General features: G+C 42.2%; 1 protein-coding gene across 1 annotated transcript in view; it reads right to left on the bottom strand.

Annotated features, from left to right (window-relative positions):
* The window catches only part of SLC9A2 (solute carrier family 9 member A2), a 79,337-nt gene extending 68,956 nt beyond the window's left edge, over window positions 1-10,381 (bottom strand). The window contains exon 1 of the mRNA XM_019753913.2: window positions 9,843-10,381. Within this exon, the coding sequence (XP_019609472.1) occupies window positions 9,843-10,128 (286 nt within the window). The 5' untranslated portion in view covers window positions 10,129-10,381. The remainder of the gene's footprint in view (window positions 1-9,842) is intronic.
* Between the last annotated feature and the right edge of the window lie 8,408 nt (window positions 10,382-18,789).

Raw genomic sequence — 18,789 nt, 5'->3', positions numbered from 1 at the left:
AAAAGACCAAGAAAACAAATCACTGTAGAGGGACTACAGTCATTAAATACATAAATGAGCTCTCGTATCCACCACATCCCTTTTGCAAAACCATTAGCACTCATGAGCAGAGCTTGGAATGTGAGCACATGAATGAATGTTAAAAAAAAAATTTTTAAGTAAAGACTTGTGAGACTCAAAATAAATTCGAGGTGTGAAACCACTGAAAATATAAACACAGTGTTACTGGAAATGTAGACATCATGAGTTTTAACTCTGTGCATTCACAGCTCCACAGAGGTATACAAAAACAAAAGACACAAGCCCCACCCCACCCCCAGCCTCTACTGGATCAGGGAGGGGCAGTGAGTACACAGTGCACCAATAAATAAATAATCACATGTCAGGTAGTGATAAAAGTACTGAAGAAAGTAAGCCTGGGCAGCAGCACAAACAGAGACTGGGGTGAGAACTTTTGCACGCAGGCATATATATTTTCTACTTCCCTTAAAAATGGGAGTCCTCGAGCTGGAGGCACCATCTTCACATCCTTCCAGACAGCTCACAGGAGAATGCACGAAGAACGATGCCACTCTTCTGAGAAGACAAACTAATGCTAAGTTTGTCCTCCAGAGTATCAGAAATTTCAATCAGATGGGAAAGGAGGGGCTGCAATGTCTCATCATTTCTCTTCATCATCCTAGTGTTTTGTTAGAGAAAACGTACATTCAGCCAATGCGTGGTTCTGCTTTAGAATTCTGGGGATAAAGAGGGCTGATTTACAGTTGTTATAGCAAAAATTACTTTCAGCAGCACTTGGCTTTAAAACTCTTTCCTATCTAGATTCCTACAGAAACCTTGTTTGTACAAAAATACAAAGGGACTTGGAAATCTACTAAAAAGTGCATTCCCTCAACCTGTGGGTGAGTTGATATGTCTGGGGACCCTGATGACATTGAGCAGACCCAGCAGCTCTGGGGGTGTCAGGAGGAGGGTCAAGAAGAGAGCTGCTTCTGCAGAGACAGTCTCACTTGACCGTGAACCTTGCACACTCACCGTCTCCTTCTGCCCTTCACCTATTACGCCTGGCTGTACACCTTTCAATTTCCAACATAGAAACTTCGGATAAAACAAAGGGTGTGTGCACTGTCTTTCTTTTTCCATCACAAACTAACTTACAAAACCAGTAAGATGAATGTTTAACTTTATGCAACACTGGAAACCAAAATATGTATGATTTAGAGAGAAAGATATGCGTAACACCAACAGCAGGAGAGAGGAACATCGAGATCAACTTGCTATGGAAAAACTGGACAAAATAGACTTTCACAATATAATGCTATTATGCTTTGGAGAGGGAAGCAAGACATCGGTTCTCAACCAAGGGCTAACCAAATTTCTGAAGTCTGTAAGACAGCACATTTATGAAGTGCATTAATTCTATCCTCACAACAACCTAATGAGAAAGTTACTATTATCATCCTATTATACAGATGAAATAATTGAGGTTAGAGAGGTGTATTAAAACTCACCCAAAGTCCACAGGTAGTAAAGTGGCAGAGCTGAGCTTTTGAACAGAGCTTAAGTTACTGATGTAAGTGAGATAAAAGCACACATGCATTGTACGTACAGTGACCAAATAAATTATCCTAAAAACAGTATATTTGAGAATGAAAGGACAGGCTATGAATATATGTGCTAGGATAACAAATGTAAACCGTGGACATCGTGGACAAACCATGATGTATGGTTACCTAATTACCATGATTAAATTGAGATGTAACAAAAAATATCTCTATGTCTCTAAATATTTAGTTATTCATTTCCTCAGTAATTATTTGTTGAGTACCTAATATGTGCCAAGCACTGTTCTAGACAGTGAGTCAAATAAGTTGCCTTCCCTCATGAAACTTATGGCCAAATGAATGTCGTTTCTGTGTGCATATGTGTCTCTATGCACATGTGTACACGTGCAATTCAAAAAATGTGTATGTACGTGCAATAATGAGACAGATGTGACATCTTTTCTTCTGTAAATCTGTTCAGGTTGGACTGTGGCCTATTAAAATTTATAGAGTAGCCCAAGTCATATGGGTTGAACCTTTAACCTATGAATCCTTAACATGATAAATATATACTTCAAAAGCATTAAAATGCTACAGTCCCTAAGTTGGGGATGATGGAAAAGGCTAGACCAATGTTCAGAAATTCTAGACTCAAGTTCTAGCTCTGATACTCTTATGAGTTATGCCACCCTGCCTTTTTGTTGGCACTTTCTGTACTACCCAGTTTATAGAGTTGTTGTGAGGTCAGACTCACCTTAACTACGGAGTTACAACTGCTTTCACATATTATTTCAGTGGGTCTACACAGTGGTCCTGTGAAGTAGGCCGGGTGTTATTATTATTGCCTGATTTTACGATGACAATCTGAGACAGTCAAAATGAGTAAATAAGGGTCAGCATGAGGCTCAAGTGCAGCAAGACTTCACGCTCCAGGTTAAGAGCAAGTGATGTAAGATACATCAAGGTGCTCTGAAGACCATCGACACAGGTCTAACACGTAATACTCTTCTCCACGAGAGGTAGGATGGCAGGACACAATGCAGCGATGGCGTACACCAGCCAAGGACCCCACCTCTACCACATACGGGCTGCAATGCCTTGGGCAAGTTCCCTGAGCTCTCTAGCCCTGTTTCCTCATCTATTTCTTCAAACTGGGGATAATAATGGTGCCTACTATCCAGAGTTATTGTGAGGATTACATAAGATAATGGGCATAAAGCATTTGGCCCAAATACCTGGCATGGGTGAACGCCCCATCATGGTGAGCTATTATTTTATTAAAGAAACCATGGTAGAGGGATTATCCTGTCTCACCCATCTCCGCCCTCCACTGCCACCATAAGAGGCTTCACTAGGTTCCATTACACTGCTCAGGTTTCCCAGACTGGGGATCGCTAGGAAATAAGCTTAGGAACACAGAGTGGCAGGGTTGCCAGTGGCGCAGTCAAGAAATATGGCAACGGAATTGTTTCACCGCCCTGTGACTCCATAAGGACTTTCTATGGATAAGAAAACCTCCCAATTTTATTTTAGAGTGCTTTCACATGCAGGGCGGGCATGTGTAATCTGGTTCGTTTTCAGTTTAAATTTCTAAATGTAATTGTGAATTTGATTTTTCATTTTTGTCTTTCATATGTGAGCCTTTGTATGCCAACACGAAGTCATAAAATTCACATTTAAAATATAATTCTGTCACAGTCATATGAAGAATTTTTAGAGGAGTTCCCACACCCTCCTCTGGAATTACTGAAGAGGGAGAGAGCAATACACACACACATCTTCATATAAGGGATGAATTTTTCAAATCCAGATTAGAAAGGCCTTGGACAGTGAGGAACAATGAACAGGATTGTTGCAGGAAGTACATCCATTATGATTCACCGCATTTAAAAGATGTAATTGGAGAGAGTAACCTACACTTAATTGTGCACGTCTTATTTAGAATGACAACACGCCCATGTCTACACATCACTTTAATAAAACAAACACATCTGCCTTGGCTTAAGTTGCTTTTGCTATAAGAGTAAAATCTTTGTTGTAACTGATTTCCTTCCCTACAAAGTATCTCATATTATCCCTATGTAAATAGTAAACAGATGGAGCAAATATAGATTCCTACTTTTACTAATTAAACGAAAGAATCAAGTAGGTGAAGACTTTCCAAGGTCATAAGACAAAGTTAATGGCAGAACTGGAATTGCACCAAGGTCTTCCTACTTCTAAGCAGGGGATATCTTTTCCAAAATTTAAGTCCACACTTCTTCAACTGCTGAGCTATTCCCCTTCTATCCAAGTGTGAAACTATAGATGATAAAACAAAGACAGAATACTCACACCTCTATATTCTGCGGATAGAAAAAACTAAAAAAGTACATTATTATTTTTAATTTACATTAGGGATTCCATCGTGATATTCTATGAGAAGAGCAAACTTATGGACTTTCAACATTATATAGAAAGCATTTCTTAAAAAGTACCATGTAAAATGTCACCGAGCCATCCAACAATGTCAACATAGAGCCTCCGCTCACTACAACCATACAATATTAATATCTAGCCATGTTCAAAAATTTTTCTGGAAGTCTAGGAGGCCGGGAATAAGGAGAGTAATCAAAGCAAGAGATGTAGGTAGGATTTCAAGCCACTGTGAACCAGGAGAATTCCAAATATACCTACTACCTGCCCAGTATGACTTCAGACCAGTAAGGGAAGGACGCGGGCATAAATCCCTTAGCCTCAAAGAGCTACACTGTCCTAAATAAATAAATAGTAAAAGATGCCCATGGCCAGAGAAGAAACGGAAGGAAACATGTCAACTCTTTATGGCCTTGGGCAGAGGGAAAATTCACCTGTGAAGTATAAAATTTCAGGTCTCCACCACATATTAGGATAAAGTCTATATTTATAGTACTTGAATCATAGGAAAATGAAGCTAAATAACTAATGCTAAAAACCAATCACTGAAACCCCAGGTCCCAGCAAGAAGAACACTCAACATCATTATGTGAGAACCTTTTACAACTTAAAGAAAACAGAATCCTATCAAATAAACAATCCCTGCTGAAGATAACTCACAATAAAAACTATAATGTGTATTCGGAAATAAATACACAAAAGGGAAAGTCAGTAGATGTGATAAACATAAGAACTCATAACTCCCCAAAACTAGAAATAACAGAACAATCTGAAAAAACATCTGTAAAATAAAATAAATAAATTTAAAAATGAAAGGAGGACTAAAAACTATAATTAAATAATAAAGAACATGAACAAAAGGCAGATGGACTTGAAAAATGACCAAAAAGACTTAAATGAAAATATAATTTAAATGAAAAAATCCAATGAGTAAGTTAACCACAGATTAGAAACACACTGAAAATAATAGGGCAGGCTGGAAAAAAGATCTGATAAAACCACCAAGAAATAGAAGAAAAAGGAAAAGAGATGAAAAACATAAAATGGCATTAAGAGACATGAAAGCACAAGAAGTTCCATGCAAGAAAAAACTAAACAAATCCACAGGAAACAGCAGGATAACCAAATGAAAAATCTGAAATACAAGCACAGAGAAGGTCAGTTTAATCCCAAAGACCAATGAGAGTAACAACATAATTCTCCTTAGCAACAAAAGAGGGCAGAAAGTAATGAAATAATGTCTTCTAACTGATAAGTGCTAATAACTCAACTGCTATACTCTGTTATATAATCATTCAAGAGAACAATCAAAATAAAGACATTTTCAGACAAAAACCAAGACAATTTATCATTCAAAAACCCTCCCTGAAGTAGCCAATAAAGAATATATTTCAGTAAAAATGAAACAATCTGAAGAAAAAGGAAGATACAAGAAGTAACAGTGAAGATAAACTGGTAAGCATGTTTGCAAATCTATATATACATTGCTTATAAAAATTAAAAACTAATCTGGAGGAAGTTAAATATAAACCAGGTCTAAATTATAAGACAAAAAAATTAGAATTTAATCATTGGTGAAAAATCTATCCATATACAAACCATCAAATTCAATTGGTTTTATTACAGGTGGGTTTTTACAACCTACAGGGAAAAACAAGTTTATACAAAAGGTTCTTTGTATACTTCTAGGGCTTCAAGATATGTGAAAAATAAAGCATCCCATTAATGATAAATATTTTTGTCATTGTTAAAGTTGATACACAGAGTAACATTATTGGTGAAAAATATTATATTATAACAATATGCTATTATTTTAAAAGGTACAAAAATCTTTCTGTGGTAGAGCATGGTGATAGAATTCTAGAAGTCGCCTGAAATGGTCCTTAGAAAGAATATGAGAAAGCTGTTGAAAGTCACCCTTCAGACAGAAAACAGAAAATGCATGGTAAGCCCAATGGGAATAGATGGAGACTTTGAGACAAAGGAATCAGAACTCTCCTTTTAGCTTTATTAGAGACACACACATGCCTTCAGGAAGACCAGGTTATTAGAAGTGTATTCAAAGTGAGATGGGGTTTAAATAATAGGTGAAGACCACGAGCTTCATTCACTGACCAACTAGCTGGTGAATATGCTTCTGGAAAACCAAAAATGACAAAGAGAAACAAATAAAGGGCAAGGATAGATTTTCCCCAGAGATCAAGATCTTCGTAATTCAGGCAGGCATTATCCGAGGAAACTCTCTGGTTTCATATTTCAAATACAGGACAGCCTGGGCCCCAGAGGAGAAATCTTCACAGACCAAATCGCTTTGTCTTCCTCTTAAAATAATAACACAAGTTACTTAATTTCAAGACAACAGGATGGAGGGAAGTGGGAAATTCTGCATCCTAACTCCAAGTTTAAACCCAAAGGAAATAAAAAGGGCAGGCTGAGTGGTGACACCCGGAAGAGTCAAATAGACCAGCTCTACAAGACCACAATATAAATGAAGGGGCATCTGAGGAACCACTGGAGGCAAACAAGGGGCACTTGATACTCAACACAGGGCACCCAGTGCTTTGTCCTTGAAGAGAGATGGAATGAATGCCCAAGTTCAAATCCCACTGACCCATTTCATGGGCAAGAAAATCAGAGGAGACAATCCTAACACTCCAGGAAATTGTTCTCTTCTGAATTCTTTGGCTACCTATTTTTCCAGGCTACAGAACACCATCCCTGTGGGCAAGCAAAACGATTCCAAAGTCACCATCAGGCATGCTTTTTAAAATTTTATTTTTCAATTACAGTTGCCATACGATGTTATGTCAGTGTCAGGTGATTTAAACCTCCTGCAAAGGTTATCAGAAGGCTCCACTTTGGGTAACCTGATTTAACCTTGTTCTGATTAATCACTCACAATATTTCTCCATGTTCTCTGGGGCAGGTAAGTTCAGGTACACCAGGTACAGGCATAAAAGTGCCCCAAATAGAAACCATGGCATTTTGCATGAGTTAATACTCCTGTTACCTCATAGCCTCACCTCCCCCTCCACACAGCTCAATTTATCATCCTCCCCAAACATGAGCAAATTAGGTCATATAAGTCACCCAAAATAAGTTTTTCCAGTGCAAAAGTTCAAATAGAACTTGCATGACTAGAAGACTGCTTAATGGGCTGTGAAAGTGTTCCACAGGACCAGGACAGTCTTCCCCTAAGCCGATCAGAAAGGTTGGGGCCTGGGGCAGGTGGGTGGGGGAGATCTCTGAGCATTTCCAGGCTCCCTAGGCACAGGACTGCAACAGACTACAAGGATGCACTATCTACAGGAAGAACCTGGAAAAGAGACCCAGGCCCAGCTTTGGGGATTCTAAACTCGCACTTTCTGCTCAGAGAACTACACTATTCACCCCACCCACTGCAGTCTCCTTTCACACCCCTCTCTACTCTTACCCTTCTGTCCTGGGATCCAGGAACATTTGTCTTTGCATCCATCTCTGTGCTACCCCAGACTACCCCAGATGCGGGTAGGAAAGAGGAAACAGTAGCCAGAGCAGGTTAGCATTTGGCAGGGTAGGGGAGAACAGCAAATGCCGGGAACACCTGGATAAGAAAACTGCCAACAGGCAGTTCAATACACCTGTGACCTCATGCAAGCATAAATGCCTTTTAATAATATACCACACAATGTGATAAGCTCAAAGAAGATGGAGAGATCATGATAGAAAAGGAGCAAGCATAAGAAGCAACCCACAGAATAACAACGCGTGGAGAAGGCTAAGCCTAAAACAGAAGCAGGCAGCCCAGCCCAGCGAGAAAGGAACTGGAGTGCCAGAGATGGTCCCAGCACTGCTGTTACTGTCACTACCACTCCCAGTACTGATGACGCTATTTAGTGTTTACAACATGCCCAGCATTATCCTAAGAAAGTTATACATACCTATTCTCATTGAATTTTCACAACAAAACAAACTTCCTGGATAGACACAAAGAGGATACACATGAGACAGACCTGGGGGGATTCTGGCTCACCCAGCAGCAGGTTAACCTCCCCATGTCTCAGTTTCCTCATATAGGAAATGGGGTGATCATACCTACCCAGGATGGTTGTGAAAATTAGACATAATGAGCTTAAGTGCCTACTGGAGGCTGTAATTAGTGTAATTAATCAAATTAAAATAATCAGGAGTGAAGAACAAAAGAAAGAGTTGTAACTGAGTAGAAATGGTGACAGAGAAGCAGCAGTGGAAACGGGGCACAAAGCACACCTCCAGTGAAGGAGGCTGGGACTTGGAGAGTGAACAGAGCCTGCATTTGGCTCCCCAATTTGTGTGTCTGTGGGCAACTCGTATAAACGCTGAGTTTCAGTTTCCACCTCTACCAAGTGAGAGTACTAATATCTGTCCTCACTACATGGCAGGGTTGTTGTGAGGCCCGTAGAAGGAGATGGCACCTGAGTGTATTATTACAGGCAACGAGTTTATTGTAAGTGTGTATATCTAGCTTGACAGGTGGGGAAATCCACTTCCTCTCATTCTATTTCTCAGGTGGAATTAAAGCACTCAACTAGTAGGACATGTCAAAGCCAGGCAATTACAGACGGCAAAGTCATTAAGTAGCATGTATCTCCTTTGGTCACCACTAACAGGATCTAATTAATGTAATCTGATGTTGGAGGTCCGCTTCAAGCTTACTTACCTCCCACAACTTCCACCCTCCCATAAAACATCCCTTCTACCTGCTTTGTGCTTCCCTCCCTCCTTATGTCTGTGTTTATGCCTCTCAGGAACGGTTTCCTCTCATCTCCAACTGACTATATCTTTGCCATCCTTGGAAACGCAGTTTAAATGCTTCCATTGCATGAGGAAGTGTTTCCTGCCTCCCTACACTGCCATGTTATCTTTTCCCACCCTACTTAGCACTTTTCTGCATTAAGATCACTGGCGTGTGTACAATCTCTCGCTCTTATCATTGAGTTCGTCAACGGTGACAGGCAATGTGTCTTTTCACTCTTGATGGAAACCCGCCTCACTGGACAGCACAGGGCCTTTCATGGAGCAAATGGATAAAACCGAGGCAACAATGCATCAATTCTTTCCACCTAATAACTTCTGAATCATTACAACAGTAGTTGACACATTTTAAGGTAAACAAGTATTTCAAGTATAAAGTAAAATAAAGCACCATGATCACCACAAAGGTTTATGTGGTGGAGGGGAATGAAGGTGAGAAAACACATTCTGAGGCTTCTGCTTTCCAAATGGGGGTTAAAGGTAGTTTGAAAGGTGGTTTAATTATTTTGAATATGCATCTTGCCTCACTGGCCTCAGTCAGCTAAGTAAACACTTCCTGGAGAGTGACAGCCTAAGCCCAAAGGAGGGAGGAGACAGCGTTACTGTCCCAGCAGCAGGAGCTCAGGTGTCCCTGGTCCCCTTCCATGTACCTGATTAGTCAGGTGCATGGTCAGGTCTAGATCACAGACACGTCTCTCCCCTCCAGCAACCAGGCCTTTAACAAATTTAGCCTCTGAGCTTGCCAGCACCTCTCTCCCAGTAGGTGAGAGCAATACATTTCAGCCCTCTGCCCTCCTCCCTCAGTAAACAGGTCTCCGCTTAGGCAGAGGGCTGTCACACTTGGCCAATGAGGCAGAAGTAAGCAGCAAATCGCAAAGTGTGTATGGGCTAATACTTGGGGCTATTTCAAGACCAATGACCACTTAAGATCCCAAAACACGAAACTGCTCCTTCCTGTGTCCTTCTTGACCAGAAGAAGTTGCTCTATCTGTCGCCCCCGCCCAGGTCGACAGGGAGGTGGTCACGACGCAGAGGTCAACTCTCCAACCCGGACACCCTCCGGAGCGTCGGCTCCCGATTCTCCCTGACCCGCGGGCCCAGCTCGCTCACCAATCTTGGCCAGGGAGGCCAGCAGGATCCACAGGGTGATCTCGAAGGGGATCTGCACGTGGGGGTAATCCAGGGTGAACACTGGCAACCGGCTCTCCTCGAACGGCGTCGTTCCGGGCGCCACCACACTCGCGGGGCTGGGCGGGCTGGAGCTAGTGCCCATGGCCCTGGGCGCGTCCAGCAGGGTCTCAGCTAGGGTGCCCGCCGGCCCGGCCACCTGCAGGAGCAGCAGGAGCAGCAGCGGCGTGGGCGCCCGCAGGCTCCGCCCGGTGCCCGCCGGCTCCATGGGCTCTGCTGCCCGCGCGCCCGTGAGCCCCACGTTCAGCCCCGGGAGCTCAGCGCATCGCGCCCGGCAGCGCCGCCCGCTGGACCCGCACAGTGCGGGGCAGCGACAGCCGGGGCTCGCCGCTGCCGCCGCGGGGCCGTGTATCTGCAGCCCACCGGCTCGGCCCCAGCCGGGTGCGCACCCTCGGCCGTCCTTAGCCGCCCTCCGACGCCGGACGCCGGCCCATGCCCGGTCCCGGCTCGCCGGCCACGGCTGCAGGCCCTGCCCCGGGCGGCCGGCGGGCGGGGGCGGGGGCGGGGCGGGCGCGGCGCCCGGGCCGCGGGGAGGGAGCACGCGAGCACCCGGCCGGGGCACCGCGCACCTGCCGGAGCCGGCCGGCGACACGGGGCCTCTGTGACCGCGGGGTCGGCAGCTGCGCTCCCCTCTCGCGGACACAACGCGCGGAGACCTGCCACCCCCGGAGCCAGCGAGCTCTGGGTGGAATTGCCGCGCCGGGCCCAAGGTAGCCGGAGCTGTCCCCGCCCCGGAGGCAGCGTCGGGCGTCCATCTAGTGAAGGGGCCGGCGCGACCCACGTGTGACTCCCTTTCCCGCGCAGGCTCCTGCGAGGGGACACCCGGGTCAACTGGGCGCGCAGGGGGCGCCGCAGGCTCAGTATCTGAAGGAGATGCCGGGCCGCACCGCGGGGGGGCGGGGGGCGGGCGAGGGGGAGGCTCTACCTGCCTCTCCCGGGCGTCGCCTCCCCCGACCCGCTAAGGAACTCTGTGGATGGCACAGAAAGTTTAGAAAAGCCTCATTTTGTTCCCCCTCCGAGAGTTATCAGATCGCGTCCTGGGCATTCTCTCAGCGCGCCGCAACGCCCTCTGCAGAACGCGCTGTTCCCACGCTCCCACCGAATCCGTTTCTTTTCCACCTCGTACTAGTGTACTAGTTTCACTCCTATTGCCACTGTCGCATCCACTTTTCTTCTCCCTGCCCCCGTCACGAAATAGAAAAACATCTTTCTCTGTTTTCAGGCTTAGAGGTGCACATGTCCGGGAGCAACAAAAATATAATTATTTCGTGGAAAACCAGTGATTTGCCTAGCTTAGCTCAGATTTACTTGCTCCGCTAATTACAGGACGCATTGTGGTGAGGAAAGGGAAGGAAAGGAAATGCGATTCTCCTTCTGGATCTAAAAGAGCTTTATCTTCCAGGCCAGCGTCCTCAGAAAGCGCAGCTTTCTTGCAAAGGCATCTTAGACTCACTGGGTGCAACCGTAGTGTCCCGGCATCTTACCACCAGAAACTTAAAGGAACGTGAAATTAGAGCAGTTGTCACTCAAGTAACTGCAACAATTTTCCCTTCGATATTTAGGAAAGAAAATCTTTCTCTTTTCTAAATGTTTTAATGTGTCAAAATATGGCTCCTACTATTACACACGCAGCAGTTCAACATTCAAAGCAGATTTTTCTTTTTTCAAAGGTCTAGCAGGGAATCCATGAGATGTCAGCAGAGGGTACAAGAAAAAAAAAATCTTCCACCTGAGTAGAAGCAAATAAGGAACAGTCTTGTTCTGACCTTGAAAGTAATGCAGGGACAAATCCAAGATAAAATGAGAGAAGGAATCTAGGCGATGACACAGGACACTTCAGTTAATATTTTGCAAAGCATAGTGTTTCAAAAGTGCAAACAGAATTGAATGTAAGGATATGTTACCTTCTTAAAAAGAATCAATGAGCCATCCAAAAATCTGTCTCCCCTTCTCTGTTCACTGGAAATTTTCATGAAAGGTACGTGCTTAACATTTCCTTATGAGAAAACAAATGATACATATTTTTTTTAAAAAATTGTATAGCTCTACATGGAAAAGCTCTGTGCAACACACTTGTAGTTTTGTTAATCATCATCAAAAAAACCACATAGATATATTTTTGTACCCCCTTTCTCAGTGAAGAACTACAGATGCAGAAGTGTTTAAAAACAAGCAAACAAACAGACTTACCCAAGTTTACAAATCAGAGTCCAGAAGGAAATCAAGCTTAGGCCTATCTATGCTAACACTGATTTTTATCCCACCCTCCACCCCATGACACTAGTTGACCAAAAACAGCAAGTTATTTCCTCAGGTGATGTTAAATAGAATAGTGGAGTGTGTTATAGGGATGTGCACAAAAGCCACAGCAGAATAAAGTTTTATTGAGAGCAAGCACACCAAACCAGTGCTACAAGTTTAGTGAAATAATAGTAAGGGGAGGGCACATTAAGACAATTTCTAGGAGTTGGAGTCACCTGGAGTTGCTTGTTTGAGCACCACAAACAGGAAGATGAATGGCAAACTGATATTTCTGGGACCTTACTGCCCGTAGTAGCTGCAGAACTGACAGACTCTAGTATCGCTTTCATTTTACAAATCTGTACTTTTGCAGTTAGTCATCAATTTCTGACATTTGGAAAAATGCTCTTTTATTTATTCTTATAAATGGAAAATGGAGGACTTAATTAAAAAAAAAAACACCCTTCATCTTTTCCTGAAAGCAAATAAGAAGGAGAGTTAAATTACACCTCCCTGCTGACACAGACTGGGCTGAGCCATTTCTTCAAAGGGCTCTTTGGCTGGGAGCTCAGCCCCAGAAAATGGTAAGACACCACCCATTACTGTACCCATGGAATGACTGAAGGTGAGATCACGTCAAGTTAAAATCCTTTAGTGGCTTCTCAGTGCCATTGGGGAAGACTACAATCCTACAGTGACCTACCTGCTTTGACCTCTGCCTCTCCCTCAAACTACCTCACTCCTCTCCCTACCCCCTCGATGCTCTATGAACTCTGGCCAGTGGTGCATGCTCCCTCTCATCTCAGGGCACATCCTGTTCCCTGTGCAGGGGAACCTTTTCTCTTCTCTGCTCTTTACCCTGTTAACTCCTCTTAGGGTCTCAGGGTAACTGACTCAAGGAGGTCTAATATGGCCCCTGCCTTTCTGGATTAATCAGAGTCCCCTTTATTCTCTGTGATGTCTCCCCATAACTTTCCTTCCTAGCACTTAATCATTTTACTTTTCTCCCGCTAGAATGAAAGGTCTGTGAAGGTAAGGATGAATGATCTGTTTGATTCACTCGTTTATCCTTAGCTCCTAGCATAGTGCCTAGAGCACAGTAAGTACCATACCCACTAAGAATGTGTTGGATGAATAAATGTATGATCTGACCAGGAATGCACAGCTGTCCTGCCTTGGAGATACGGGCTGCAGGCCTTTCTCATGGTTGCACCAGCTGTAGGATGGATATGAATGGTTCCACAGGAAATGTTTTCCTCCAATGATTCTGGTTCATATTTTGGGATCTCCCATGTCCTTTTATCCTTCCTATCCAAATGATCTGAAAATCCAACCACATAACAGGATTTCTAAATATTGTCATGCATAATAATTACCCGATTTGAGATTGGCTTTCTCTTGGTTGCATAGAAAAGTTTCCTGGGAATTTAGGAAGCCTCTCAGAGAAACTGGCAAATCTTTTTTTCTGCCCTTTGAGCTAAAGTGGTCCATTAGAATACGAATATATTTAATGGAATCCTGTAACAGGAATAATCATAGTCATCAAGTAGGACCTTATATCTGGCATAAACAAAGAAAATCACAGGATTTTGGCATTTAGCTTATGAGAACAAATGTACCTTAAAAAATAAAAACGTGAGCTGTGTTAGGAGATTAGGATTATCACCTAGGGCAAAACTGGGTTTAAATCCACCCACACTCCACTCAAATCCTGCACTGCTGGAAGGAAGGGTCTGGAGGACTCAAGATTTAACTTTGTGTCTCTTGCCTCACAGAGCTTGGAGCTTTATGAAGTTGTTGAATGTGGACTCCCCAGGACCTTCTGTGTGAAGGAGCAGGCAGAGATCTCCAAAGGTTTAGTGTATTAATATCCCAGTTTTTCAGGAAGGTTGACAGGAGAGGAAGTCACTTCTTAAGTGGCAGTGCCCCTCTGCACCACAGCGGGGCGCCAGCACTCTCTCCACAAGCCAGCAGCTCCCTTAGCACCCAGGCCAAGGCTATGTGTTGGATCCGCAGATCGCAAAAGAAATGTCTCCATGGTTAGGTACCAGCATATGACAGTCACCAGAAGACCTACTAATAGTTAGGTCATGCTTACAGATGATACTGTACTTTATTTTTTACACATTTTTATAATGCGCATGTTTTATCTCCTTCCTTCTTTGAAATCTGTATTGTACAATCACTACTAACCCTTAGTGTTGTAATGACATTTAAAAGTGTTTGACTATAAAAAGTCAGTACTTGTAGTATGGTTGACTTAATGATTTTGTTATTATAGTTGAAAATTCTTAACGTCTAAACTAGCTTCATTTTTTTTTTTTTTTAAAGACAGTCCTCAGCAAAAGCCGAGAGCCCTCCTCTTAGAGAGCATCCTATCAAGCAGTGGGGTGAATGTGTTACTGGTGTGTGTGGAATTACATGTTTTTCTCTCTCTTTTTCACCAGAGATATTTGTTTCATTTCAACAGAGAAATGTTTTCCTATCTGAAAAGCTACTTTCTACAAATTCAAGGTTATAAATAACAGCAGTCCTTTTAATATGGAAATTTTTAGTATATTTAAAATAAGATGCTGTCTTCAGATATTCAACCACTAAATCTTTCAGAGCCTCAGTGTTCCTCCACAAAATAAAAGACTCAGAATAAGAAGCTTTACGTTTCTTTATAAAAGGTTTTGCAAATCTAGCATTTGAAAACAACACATCTGTGTAAAAAGGACACACACCTCCATCCTGTCTCACCCTCCGCAGTCACTGTAATGTCACGTGTGGGAGGAGATACTCCTTGTCCTTTAAGCTCTACCAGGCTATGTCTGAACTCTGCGGTGCAAAGCAGCCGCAAAACAAACAGACAACCCGCAGGAACCTCTAAATATTATCCATTATTGCATATAAGGCACTCATTCATCAACTCAACAAATATTGATAGAGACTCTACAGTTGCTAGGCACTGCATCTAAAAGTCTCTTTGTGTTTTGGGGGACTCAGTAAATAACAGTCCTTCTAGGGATTGTAGGGGAAGAAAAGTAATTTTCCCTCTGACTTTTTGAGTTTTTAGCTGAGACTCCTGTAAGAAAAGGTTAGCAAAAGAAAAACAAGTAGAAGTTTATTGACATGTACAAGTATACCCCATGCATACATGAGAGATATCCAGGGGAAAATGATATCTCTCTGGGGTGGCTTAGAATTCAGGATGAAATACCATTTTTTTTTTTGTAGGGAAAGGGGTGGGAGGATGCAGCCTCTTAGGGAAGAGTAAATTATTTGGGGGAAAGATGAATGGCCCTTAGAAGAACAGGTGGGAGATATGACAGTGTGTGACACAGTTTGTCTGGTGTCAATTTCTAGTCTCCTCTCCTGGAACGAGTCAGTCTTTCCTGGTTGATGAAACTCTTACGGAGAAGATTTATGACAGTTGAGTTCCTTTTGTTTTTATGCAGATCAGGAGAGTTCAGAGGACTGTTTTTCAAGTCGTACAGCGCAAAATAATCAATGTACCAAAGTGGCAGATTTGGGGACAGCATTCTGCTATTCTTCAGGATCATGGCAAAGATGTTTCTAGAAACAGGAGTTAGAAATGAGGCGTACATTTGCAAATGCATAATTTGTTTAGTATTCCACAATTTAATCAACTGTTACCATACTGGAAACAGACAGAAACCTCACCAAAACCAAGTGTGGAAATAAGAGGGATCAGAGTTGAAAACACCAGTTTTCATGAAAGTATCCTCATCCGCTTCTACTGACTGCTCTTTGATCTTGAATAATTCCTTAAAGTTGTTTGAGTTTCCATTTATCTGACCAAAGGTCACTCTAAAAAAAGCATGCTTGTGCAGATCTTATTTAATAAGAGTTCATTCTGAGAAAATCCCATCAGTTGCTTCCACACTGTTCATAGAGAACTGTTCCTGTGGTTTCCTAGAGCTTCCCCAAAGGGCAAGAGCAAAATTTAGTGTACACACCTCTGAATGTCCACACCTCCTACAGTCCCTGAGCTTCTATAGTTCTTCTTATCAATCTTAAAACTTGAAAACATCTTACAGAGTTATCAATTTAAAACTTAGTGTGTGCTATATTATGCCCTGCCTAACTTTGAGCTATGTATTGATTCATCCATCCATTCATTTATTTGTTTGTACAACCAAACATCAAGTATTTATTTAACTTTTTGAGGATCCACTATGTGCTAAGCTGTTGTTCCTGTAGGAGATAAACAGACAGATGGACCAGATGAGTCTTTGCCTTGACAACTATATAGCATGATAGGATAGATAGAATAATAACAATAGCTAACATTTATTGAGCACACACAATGAGACAGGTTCTTTTTAAACACTGTATCTATCATCTCATTAAATATGTCTTAAACATTATACACAGTATAATATATAGTATACATAATACCTTAAAATTATAGATATAATTAGTACAGCCTATTTCACAAATGAGGAAGTTTAAGACAGAAAAGTTATGTAACTTGCCCAAGGTCACACCACTAGTCAAGGTTTGAATACAGGTAACGACCTCAGAGACTACACCATAAACACTATGCTATAGAACAATGATGATGATGATGACAGTGATGGTGATAATGGTAATGATTGTGATGATAGTGGTGGTGATGATGGTAATGGTGGTGATGGTGGTGGTGATGATGATGATGGATGGTAGTGATGATGATGATGATGAGATGATGATGGATGATAATGATGGTGGTGATAATGGTGGTGGTGTTAATTATGATGTCAACATGAATTTAGAGTTTTCAGTATGTTTTTCTTTAACTCATTATTAACCAACAATCCTATGTAATGAGCATGATTTCCCCCAGCTTAGATATAAGAAACACGAGACTCAAAAAAGTTAATAAAGTTGATCAAAAGCTCTGTCTCTAAGTGACAGAACTGAAACTAGAAAAGAAGTCTCTTTTGACTCTTCTAGGCTGTTCATACACAGCCATGAAGAGAGCCTCAAATGTGATACCACAAGAGAAACAAATATCAAAAGTTGTAGACATTCAGAAGTGGGAATCAGGAAGGAAACAGGGGCCTTAGCAGGTAGGGCTCTGGAGGCCCTGACAAAGATATTAGCATTTACACTAAGATGGGAAATCTTTGAAAGGTTGAGCAGAAACAAACGAGATCTGAATTCTATTTTAATGGGATTTCTCCAGTTCTTGACTTGAGAACGGACTCTAGGGGAGCAAGAACAAAAGTAGAGATGCAAGTTAGGGGAATTTCGTAACAATCCAGGCAAGAGGTGCTCCTAGTGTGACTCAATGTAGTGGCTGGAAGGGTGGTAAGAAGAGGTTGGATTCTGATGATATTTGAATTCTGGACATATTTTGAAGGGAGAGCTAACGTTATTACCTAAAAGACCAGATTTGGAAGGTGTGAGAGGAAAAAAGAAATCTACATTAACTGTAAGCTTTTTTTCTCTGAACCACTGGAAGAATGGAGATGCCTTAAGAAAGTTCTGTTTCTTTAACACAGACAAGAAAGGTTGCAGAGGAAGTGGTTTAGGGAAACGTTTATCGAGAACTTTGGAGATGGTAGGCTTAAGGTGTCTATTAGACTTCCAAGTGGAAATGTCAAAGACAGTTAAGTGTTTAGGTTTGGGGTTTAGGGAGGAAACTCAGATTGGATATATAAATCTGTAAACAGCAGCCAATAATAGAGTGTTGTATATAATTAAGGCAATACTGGGTGCTATTACAGAAAAACATGCCTCCTAAGCAACAGAGCTGAAACTTAAACCCCAAAGATTAGTGCCTTAAATTAATAAAAATTTCTCATTCCTTTAAAGTTTGATCCACAGTTGGGGGAGGGTGTATAGTCTTGATGGAGGGGTTCACACAGTCATTCAGGGACCTAAACTAATAGAAGCTTGACAATTGGTATCATCACCTCACTAGTACAAAGGAAAAAGAAATTATTCCAATGGGAAATTTTTGAGGAGTACACATCACTTCTGCTCATATTCCATTGACAAGAAATAGACTAGCAATCACAATTATTTGTGAAAAGAACTTGGAAACACAGTCTCTGGCTGGGCAGGTTTTTTCCCAAGCAACAACTCTGCACTAAGGAATGGGAGCACTACTTTTTGGCAGTTAGCTGGACACCTACCTCTTCCAGGGGGAGCACCAAGACCACCTATGGAGAGAGTGCAGAAGGAAAAAAGAAGAGGTGCATAGACTGAGACATATGACATGCCAATACTTGCAAGTTAGGAAGTTGATGAAGAACTGGCAAGAAAAAAAAAAAGATTGAGAAAATAAGAGGAAACTCAGATGAGGGTTTTGTCCAGGAAGTTAAATAAAGAGAGTATTTCATGCACTGGAGAGTGAATAATAGTATCAAATGCCACTGATGGGTCAAATTTAAGTTGAAGACCAAAAACAGGTCCTTTGATTTGGGAACATGGAGGGTTGGGGACCTTGAGAAGAACAATTTTGGTAGAGTTATAGATAGAAAATCCTGACAGGTTTAAGAGAGAAGTGAGAGAAAGTCAGTATCAGCATCTATTTCTAGGAATTTTACTGCATGGAGAAGGAAATAAATAGGGAATTGCCAGAGGGAAACACGGTGACAAAGAAAGAAAATATTGCCAAGACTAGAGAAATAAC

This window comes from Rhinolophus sinicus, linkage group LG05 (genome assembly GCF_036562045.2).
Source record: "Rhinolophus sinicus isolate RSC01 linkage group LG05, ASM3656204v1, whole genome shotgun sequence".
Taxonomy (NCBI): Eukaryota; Metazoa; Chordata; class Mammalia; order Chiroptera; family Rhinolophidae; genus Rhinolophus; species Rhinolophus sinicus.
This window is presented reverse-complemented; position numbering and strand designations above follow the sequence as displayed.